Raw genomic sequence first — 8,854 nt, forward strand, 5'->3', positions numbered from 1 at the left:
TGAATATAGATAGAAAATAATAGATTTAAGGGTTGACCCCTGGGTTGGCTGGTAATGGTGGGGTCAGATTTCCAATGTTTGGCAGTAGTAGGGAGGAGGAAGAGGATCCAGCAAAAGGTGACTACAAAAGTAGCTAGTGAAGGAGAAGAAAAAAACAGAGGAGTAATATTAGAGAAGTTGAAAGAAGAGCTTATTTCACCCAGGAAAGTAAATAGTTATTATGTCTAATGTATGAAGAGGTCAAGTGAGATGAAGACCAAGGATTGACTCGTGGATTTGACAATGAGAAGGGCTTCTAAGCCCTTGGTAAAAGCAAATTCAGTGAGATGATGGGAAGAAAGTGAGATTGGGGAAGGTTCAAGAGAAAATTGGAGAGGGAGACAGATCATAACAGACTTAATCATAGGAAACTAAGAGGGGTGCTGGAAGGGAGGGTGGTGGAGGGATGGGGTAACTGGGTGGTGGGGAGTTGAGGGCACATGATATAATGAGTACTGGGTGTTATATGAAACTGATGAATAACTGACCTCTACTTCAGAAACCAATAATACATTATATGTTAATTGGATTTAAATAAAAAATAAATAAACAGGGAAAAAAAGAATTGGAATGTCACTCAGCTTTTTATAAAATTTTTATGGAATTACAAAAATAGTTAAGACACTTCTGTAAAAGAACAACATTGAAGGGGCTGCCCTAAAAAATATCAATTAATCATAAAATCATAGTAATTAAGACTGTTTGGTTTTGGTCCCAAAATGAATAGAGCAAAGGGAAGAATAGAGAGTGCACAAGCATAAGGAAACCTAATTTGTGTCAGTACCAGCATTGCATATCAGCAGGAAAAGAATGAACCATTCAGTAAACAAGAGGAGGGCAATTGGTTTTCCATATGAAAAGAAATGAACAGGATCTATACCTCACCCTATCACAAAACTAATTCTGATGAATTAAAGATATATATGCTAAAAGTAGGGGCTCTCAGGCCTGCTCAGTCTGCTCAGTTGGTAGAGTGGGTAGTGGGCGACTCTTGATCTGGGAGTTATGACTCTGAGCCCCACCCTGGGTGTAGAGGTTACTTTAAAATAAATAAATAAATAAATAAACTTTAAAGTTAAACATTAAAAGTTTAGAGAAGAATAGAGGAGAATATCATGTTTTGGACAGTAATGGATTTCTTAAATGTGGCACAAACAGCACGAAATTTTTAAAAAGACTAATTTGACACTTTAAATTTTTTTAAGACTTTATTTGAGAGAGAGAGAGAATGCATGTGAGAGTGCAAGCCATGAAGGGGGTGGAAGCAGACTCCCTGTCAAGCAGCGAGCCCTATGCAGGGCTGGATCCCAGGACTCTGGGATCATGATCTGAGCGGAAAGCAGATGCTTAACTGACTGAGCCACCCAGGCGCCCCTGACACTGTGAAATTTTTTAAATTTCTGATCATTAAGGGACACCATGGAAAAGAAACAAAAGATAAGCTATAAACTAGGTGAAGATACTTTCAACAAATATAACCAACAAAGGAATAGTATCCAGAGGGATGCCTGGGTGGCTCAGTGGTTGAGTGCCTGCCTTTGGCCCAGGGTGTGATCCTGGAGTCCCAGGATTGAGTCCCACATCAGGCTACCTGCATGGAGCTTGTTTTTCCCTCTGCCTATGTCTCTGCCTCTCTCTTTCTGTGTCTCTCATGAATAAAATAAATAATCTTTTTAAAAATACTTTTAAAAAAAGTAATAGTATCCAGAATTTATTTTCAAAAATTCCTACAATACAATTGAATAACAAAAAGATGAACAACCCAATAGAAAAATGAGGAAAAGATGTGAACAATCATTTCACAGAAGAGGAAAAGTGAAAGGCCAATAAATATATGAAGAGGTGTACAACCTCATCAGAATCTGGGAAATGTAAATTTAAACCACAGTGAGACACCATCTTATACCCACCATATTAGCAAAACTTAAAAAGTCTAACAAGGTCAGGCATTGGTGAGAATGTGCAAATTACTTCAACTGCTTTGGAAAAACAATTAGGCATCATCTAGTAAACTTAAAGGTGTATATATCCTACAGCCTGACAATTCAACTTTTGGATATATACCCTAGAGAAACTCTTCCACATGATAATTAGGAAATAAGCAAATAGTTTTCAAAGTAGCAGCAGTGTATGTGATAGCAAAAATTAAAAACCTAACCGTACACTGACAGAACATTAAAAAAAGCATCGTAAAACATACATTGAAGAAAACAAATTACAGAAGAATATGTGTTACATAATGTTGAAAGATGTACAAGACCTAGTAGTATGTTATTGGGGTTGCCTATGTATATAGTGAAAGTGTAACCTAAAACTAGAGAATGAAAAAATAAATAAATAAAACTAGGGAATGATAAACACAGTATTGCTGATAGTGGTCGCCCTCTATTGGAGAGTAGGAGAAGAACACCTCAGAGAGGTTTGGAGATAACCTTGATACTGTGTTTCAAGCTTTGAGGGTTGAGTACTGGTGTGTTCATTTCACTGATGACCTTATGAAATATTTATACATGTAAAAGAGTACATAAGGCATATATGTTAAAACAGAACCAAGTAATTGAAGATAAGTTCTAGAGAAGCATTATTTTAAAAACAAAAGGAGTTAGATTAAGAAAGGGTACAACAGGTATAAACAACTCTTCCAAGAAGTTTTGCTCTAGGGACATTTGGATGACTCAGTGGTTGAGCATCAGCCTTCAGCTCAGGGCATGATCTTGGATTCCTGGGATCGAGTCCCACATTGGGCTCCCTGTGGGGAGCCTACTTCTTTCTCTGCCTCTCTCTCTCTCTCTCTCTGGGTTTTTTTTTTTTTTTTTTTGTGTGTGTGTGTGTGTGTGTGTGTGTGAATAAATAAAATCTTTAAAAAAAGAAAGAAAGAAAAAGAAATTTTGCTGTAAAGTGGGAGAGAAATGGGACAGTAACTGGGAGGCTGGGGAAAAAGTGTTGACCGTAAAAGCAGTGATGGACCGTGGATTCTCAGCTACAGAAGGAAAGTGATGAGAAGGACATCTGTTGAGCAAAATATAACAAAAATCTAGTTTATATCAAATGGAATGCCAGAAGAGGCCTTAGAGATCATCTAATCAGCCCCCTCATTATACAGATACGGGAAGAGAAGTCACAAGGGGTAAAGCGAATTGCCCACCATTATGCTGTTGCTTCATGGTAGAACTCTGACTAAACCTAGGTCCCTGATTCCCAGTCCAGTATGGAGCCTATAGAAAGAGCAAGCGACAATTTGAAGAGGGAAAGAAAAGCTATTAGGTGTGGAAGAAAAAGGAGGAGTCTAAGTTGATTCTGAGGTTTGATCCTAGAACCTGAAAGGCAAAGTATTTCATATCATAATGGTTAAGAATCAACTGACTTGGGAGTCTGGCAGCTTCTGTACCCTGTACCAGATGAGCTGACCCTGGAGAATGTCTTTGTTTTGAGCCTGTTTCCTCAGCTGTAAAAAAGAAATAATACTGACTTCACTGGATTATTATATTTTTAAAAGCTCTAAATACAGTGCCTGACCTGTCTTAAACATTTAGTAAATTATTATGGAATAATGGTTGCAGTATGAAATGAGAAAGTTGAGAGAGAACGGATTTGGTGGAGAAATAGAATGAATTTGGTTTCATATGTATATTTTTTATGTATTTGATTTATATTTTACTCATTTCCTAAGGACCTGAGTTGACTTTTAGACAGACAGCATTTAAGCAGTGATAGGACAAGCAAATGATGATTACCTGTAGGTAGCCTAAAAATGTCGAAGGTCAGTTCCGGTGACATCAGGTCTGGAGAGATAGAGTTGCATATTATCAACATGGAAAGCCAGCTCTATCTCTCTGCTGGTTAACTATTTAAGGATGGGAATGCTGAAAAGTGGTCTGAGGACCATCCTTAGGGAGAGGAAGAAGAGGCAAGAGAAGAACAAATGTGTTTGGTCATAAAACCAGGAGAGGAATCCAGAAATCAGGAAAGTCTAAAATTATGGGAGAAGAGGAATGAGGAGTAGGTTAGCACAAATGCAGCACAGAGTTTAAAGGAGAGACAAATAGAAAAGTGGATTAAATTTGGCTGGCTCTCAGGCACCTGGGTGGCTCAGTGGTTGAGCATCTGCCTTTGGCTCAGGTCATGATCCCAGGGTCCTGGGATCGAGTCCTGTATCAGGCTTCCCTCAGGGAGCCTGCTTCTCCCTCTGCTTGTGTCTCTGCCTCTGTGTGTGTGTGTGTGTCTCATGAATAAATAAAATATTTTTAAAAAATAAATAAATTTGGCTGGCTCTCACTGGTGGCCTTTGAAAGAGTGGATGTGCAAGTCAGGCTGAAAGATGTAACACGAGTATGTGTAGGAAGAAAATAAAGATACTAGCCATTGGCTTTTTGTGGATGGTGCAAGGAAGCTAAGAATGAGGAGTCTCAGTCCTTCAATCCATTTCCTATGCATCACTTTCATAACAATTTCCCATAAACACAAAGCTTGGGGTTTTTTCTTTTCTTTCTTCCTTATTTTTCTTTCATTTTGCAGCAGATGTGACACTCAACTCGCTGGTATCTGAGACATTTGTGAGGTTTTTTGTGGAGCTGGTGGGACATTATTCCTTGAGCATGACTGTCACTGAGCATGGGGAACGTGTATTCCAAAGGGAACCATTCCGTAAATCCCACACCTCCCGAAGTGTACGCCACTTCCTGGATCTCTTCATGGAAACGCAGATGTTTGCAGGCTTCATCCAGGACCGAGAGCTTCGGAAAACTGGGGTGAAAGGTCAGTTTATCATCAGGTCTTCCTCAGTATTTAGTGAGCACTTGGAAGGTTTGAAATCAGTGGTATACTGATTTCAGTATGAAATGTTATGAAGCTTCATGGGCTCAAAATCTGAGTTGTTTTATGATGGAAAATACTTCTTTCTGTAATTTTGTTTTAGCTATGGAAGCACATTGGCATTAAGCAGAGTTTTACTTAAGTGATTTTTAGTTAAGTATTGGACAATTTCACCAACATGAGTTTTCCTTGTAGGTTTGTTTGAGGTCCGGGCCCTCCAGTATTTGGAAACAATTCCAGAGTCTGAGCCCAGCGGGGTGAATAGAATTTTGCGGAGTCTTGGTGAGTTGTTGTATTTTCTTGATAGATAATGTGACTAAAAAGCCTTTTGCAAAAAGTGTGCCTCATCACAAAACCTTTGTAATCAAATCAATAATGTAACCTCAGACAGACTGACCAAACACCATGACTGTAGTTCCAAAGTGTTTTGGAGAAAAAAAAAGTATTTTTCAGAGGTCAGGATTCTCCATCAGAGTTGTCCTTGGGTCTGTTTTCCTCGGATGACATGAGAATTTGCTTATCATAATTTTTAATCTTTTCTAGGTCACATCACAGGGAAAATCTCATAAAAACTTTTTTCCCAGAAAAGTATGCTTAGAACATGCAAATTTTGCACATAATTATAGAGTATTCAGGGACTCTCCTGAGCCCATCCAAGGACTCCAGATTAAAAACACCTGGTTTAGGGGGCACCTGGGTGCCTCAGCTGGTTAAGTATTTGCCTTCGCCTCAGGTCATGATCCCAGGGTCCTGGGATCAAGCTCTGCATCCGGCTCCCTGTTTCTCCCTCTTCCTCTGCTTGCTGCTCCCCCTCCTTGTGCAAGTGAGCTCTGTCAAATAAATAAATAAAATCTTAAAAACAACACCTAATTTAGAGGGCATCTGAGGCAAAAGAGGATATCCTACAAGACTAATTTTACACTTCAGAAAGAAACACAGGGGATCCCTGGGTGGCTCGGCAGTTTGGCGCCTGCCTTTGGCCCAGGGCGCAATCCTGGAGTCCCGGGATCGAGTCCCACATCGGGCTCCCTGCATGGAGCCTGCTTCTTCCTCCTCCTGTCTCTGCCTCTCTCTCTCTCTTTCTATGTCTATCATAAATAAATGAATAAATATTTTTAAAAAATTAAAAAAAAACAAAACAGATGTTTATGATTTTTCGATTATTATTAACTTTTTATTATCCTTTGTGATATTGGAGAACAGTGATGTGATAGGCCAAAACAATGAAGGACCTATATTCCATGGTGTTTATATTGGTCATTAAAATATGTACCCCCTGGTGACCAGACTTATCATAGGGTCATTTTGTAATGTATAAAGATACCAAACCACTATGATGTACACCTGAATCTAATAGGACATTGTCTGCCAATTATACTTCAATACAAAAGGAAAAATATGCCACTAATTAAAATTAGGCCTTGTCCTTAGCTAGCTGAGAGACCATGGACAAATTATGCCTTGGGCTGTTATTTCATCTTTATACCATGAGGTTAGATCAAATCAGTGGTGCTGAACTCTGACTACAATATTTAATCTGGGAATGTAAATGAAAATTTTCCCCACCCCAGGCTCAAGAAATCTCTAGGGATCAGGGCAAGCAATTTTTAACTATAGTCAAGGTTGAAAACCACTGGATTAGGTGATGTCTGAGTTCTCTTCTACCTCTACAATTAGACACTTGGCGTTTGTTTGTTTGGTAGTTAAATCACATGCCAGCTTGAGATGGCAGCTTACTCCTGGGCCATTCTGAATGACTAAGTTGTTAATCCCTTGCCTCAAATAATGTACAATAAATAAAAAATAAACTAATGAGAGTTCACTTTACTTCTTTCTCCCTTTAGGAAGTAAAATGAAATTCCTGCAGAAGAAATGAAACCTTTGATTGACTGTCTCCATCCTAAATAGAACAGAAAGTGCCAAAGAAATACTTTTCCAAGAGTCAGGATGCCCTAAAGTAGCCTACAAAATCCTGGAAAGCTGAAATGGTTACAAAGTGGGCCAGGTTCTTGGAGGAGAATTCTCCTGTTACTGCTGTAGTAATCACTAGAGGATTGTTGCGAGTAGTCTAGAACCAATGTTCTCGTTACTCTGCCTCCAGTTTTTTTTTCAGTGGCCTTTTCTATTTGATTCTTGGGCTCATTTTTTGTGTTATGTGCCTATTAGTCTGTGAAGGCACTTGTCTTTTACTAGGGAAAGATTTGTTGTTCCATTTTTTAAAAAAAACAGCTCAAAGATGAGCACGATGAGAGAAACGTACTGGGGAAGCATGATAGAAGTGCAGAGTAGGCCCTGCACACATAATTCTCATCACCGAAATACCATGGCAGTTTTAAACCTATAGGCTCTTTGAGCTGAGCTAAGGAATATACACATCATGTATCTCCAGTTTTTATTTTTTAGTCTAATGTTCTGTCTGGGGGAATCTCACTTATGTGGAAGCCCTTATTTGTTAACAGTTATTGAGTATCTTAAACAAGTAGACACCTTGCAGCTCCTCCTCCACATTATGTGGCACTTGAGTAGCTTGTCAACATTAACTTTGTGGGATTATGGCTAGCAGGAAGATATCCTTTCAAGGGCATGAGAACTACCCCCCCCCCTTTTCTTAATGTCCCCAAGGTGCCAAACATGGGGTACATGTATGTCTCATTATTCAGTCTTTAAGTCAACCTGAAATACTTGCACCTCTGTTTTACGAATGAGGCGACTGGACTCCAAAGAGGTTAAGTAACTTGCCCAAAGTTCTACAACAGAGCCAGAAACTGAAGCCAGGATTATTCATTCAAAAACGCAGAGGAAATTGGGTAGTTCTGCAGATGGAAATTTGAGCTGTGGGATTATAACTATTGAAAAGGTTTTCTTTTAAGCTGAAGTGTACCAGAGCCAATTTTCAGCTCTGATGATAAGGACTTCAAACTATAGGTGCCCACGTGAGACTCTTTTTGGTTCCCCTAGAATTGTTGGTCTTTTTGCCCTAATTAAATGGGACGCAGACTATGAACATTCCTGGGCACTCACCACATAATCACCCCAACCCTTAATATCTAAAATACTAGTGACTAGAAGGAGGAACTTATCAGTGATGGTATAATTTTCACTGATAAATGTTATAGCAGATGTCAGTTTGTTCTCTTCAATTCCTGCTGATGGTTTTAACTGGCATAAAAATATTTATTTAGACTTAAAACCTTACAAGTTGTATTATGATACAGTTTATTGACTTGTACAGTATTTTCATTACCACCCATTCAGGTGTGCATGAATGAATCTGAAGCATACCCCATTTAAGACCGGTGCTATGTAGTTCTTACGACTCTAGAAAATGGAACTGAGCCTATGTCTTATTTAAAAAAAAAAAAAAAAAAAAAAGTTTATTAAGCATCTTACCCCAGTAGGGCTCTTACCAGACATCTCTCTCCATGTGCCACTCCAACCCTGAGGGAAGAATTAGTAACTGGGCCTTGTTCATACAACGCGGGTGGGAGGTATTACCGCGGCGATTCCTGACCGCCCCTCTGTGGAGACCTTTGCTTCAGCGATGGGAGTCTTATTTTATCCCCGTGACCTGAAGCTGCTTCCTTTTCTTAGGTCTGTTTTATTTTTTGTAAAGTATTGAGTTCTGGACATACTTGTAAAAGAGTTGCTCAAGATTTGTATAAAGTGTCGTTTACAGATCTTTTAATGAATAAACGCAAAAATTCCATGGGTCTCTTGGATAATTTTAAATAAAGTTACTTAAGATGTAAAGGTCTTATACTTCGCTTAAACCGACAGCACGTTTGTCCCATGAGCGGTTTCAGTGGTAGACTAAGCCGACTCCAACCGTGGGCAGCGCTTCCAGGCCGTCGGCCGGGTGTAGACCGCTCTGCGGGCGGGGTGTGCAGCCCGGGTCCCCGGCTTGGTCTCGGGCCGCAGCGGCGGGGGGGGGGGGGGGGGGGTAGGCCGGGAGGCAATGACTGGCTCTTGGTACGCCCCGACGGCGAAGGGGCCGCGGTTTGTC

General features: G+C 39.8%; 1 protein-coding gene across 6 annotated transcripts in view; it reads left to right on the top strand.

Annotated features, from left to right (window-relative positions):
• The window catches only part of DENND2C (DENN domain containing 2C), an 85,814-nt gene extending 77,253 nt beyond the window's left edge, over positions 1 to 8,561 (top strand). For 5 of the 6 annotated variants that reach the window (XM_041755379.1, XM_041755378.1, XM_041755383.1 and 2 more), the window contains 3 exons: positions 4,555 to 4,794; positions 5,047 to 5,133; positions 6,696 to 8,561. In XM_041755379.1, the coding sequence (XP_041611313.1) occupies positions 4,555 to 4,794; positions 5,047 to 5,133; positions 6,696 to 6,727 (359 nt within the window). In that variant the 3' untranslated portion in view covers positions 6,728 to 8,561. The remainder of the gene's footprint in view (positions 1 to 4,554; positions 4,795 to 5,046; positions 5,134 to 6,695) is intronic. The other variant, XM_041755382.1, reaches the window with a different exon arrangement.
• The last annotated feature ends 293 nt before the right edge of the window (positions 8,562 to 8,854 follow it).

This window comes from Vulpes lagopus, chromosome 5 (assembly GCF_018345385.1).
Source record: "Vulpes lagopus strain Blue_001 chromosome 5, ASM1834538v1, whole genome shotgun sequence".
Classification (NCBI taxonomy): domain Eukaryota; kingdom Metazoa; phylum Chordata; class Mammalia; order Carnivora; family Canidae; genus Vulpes; species Vulpes lagopus.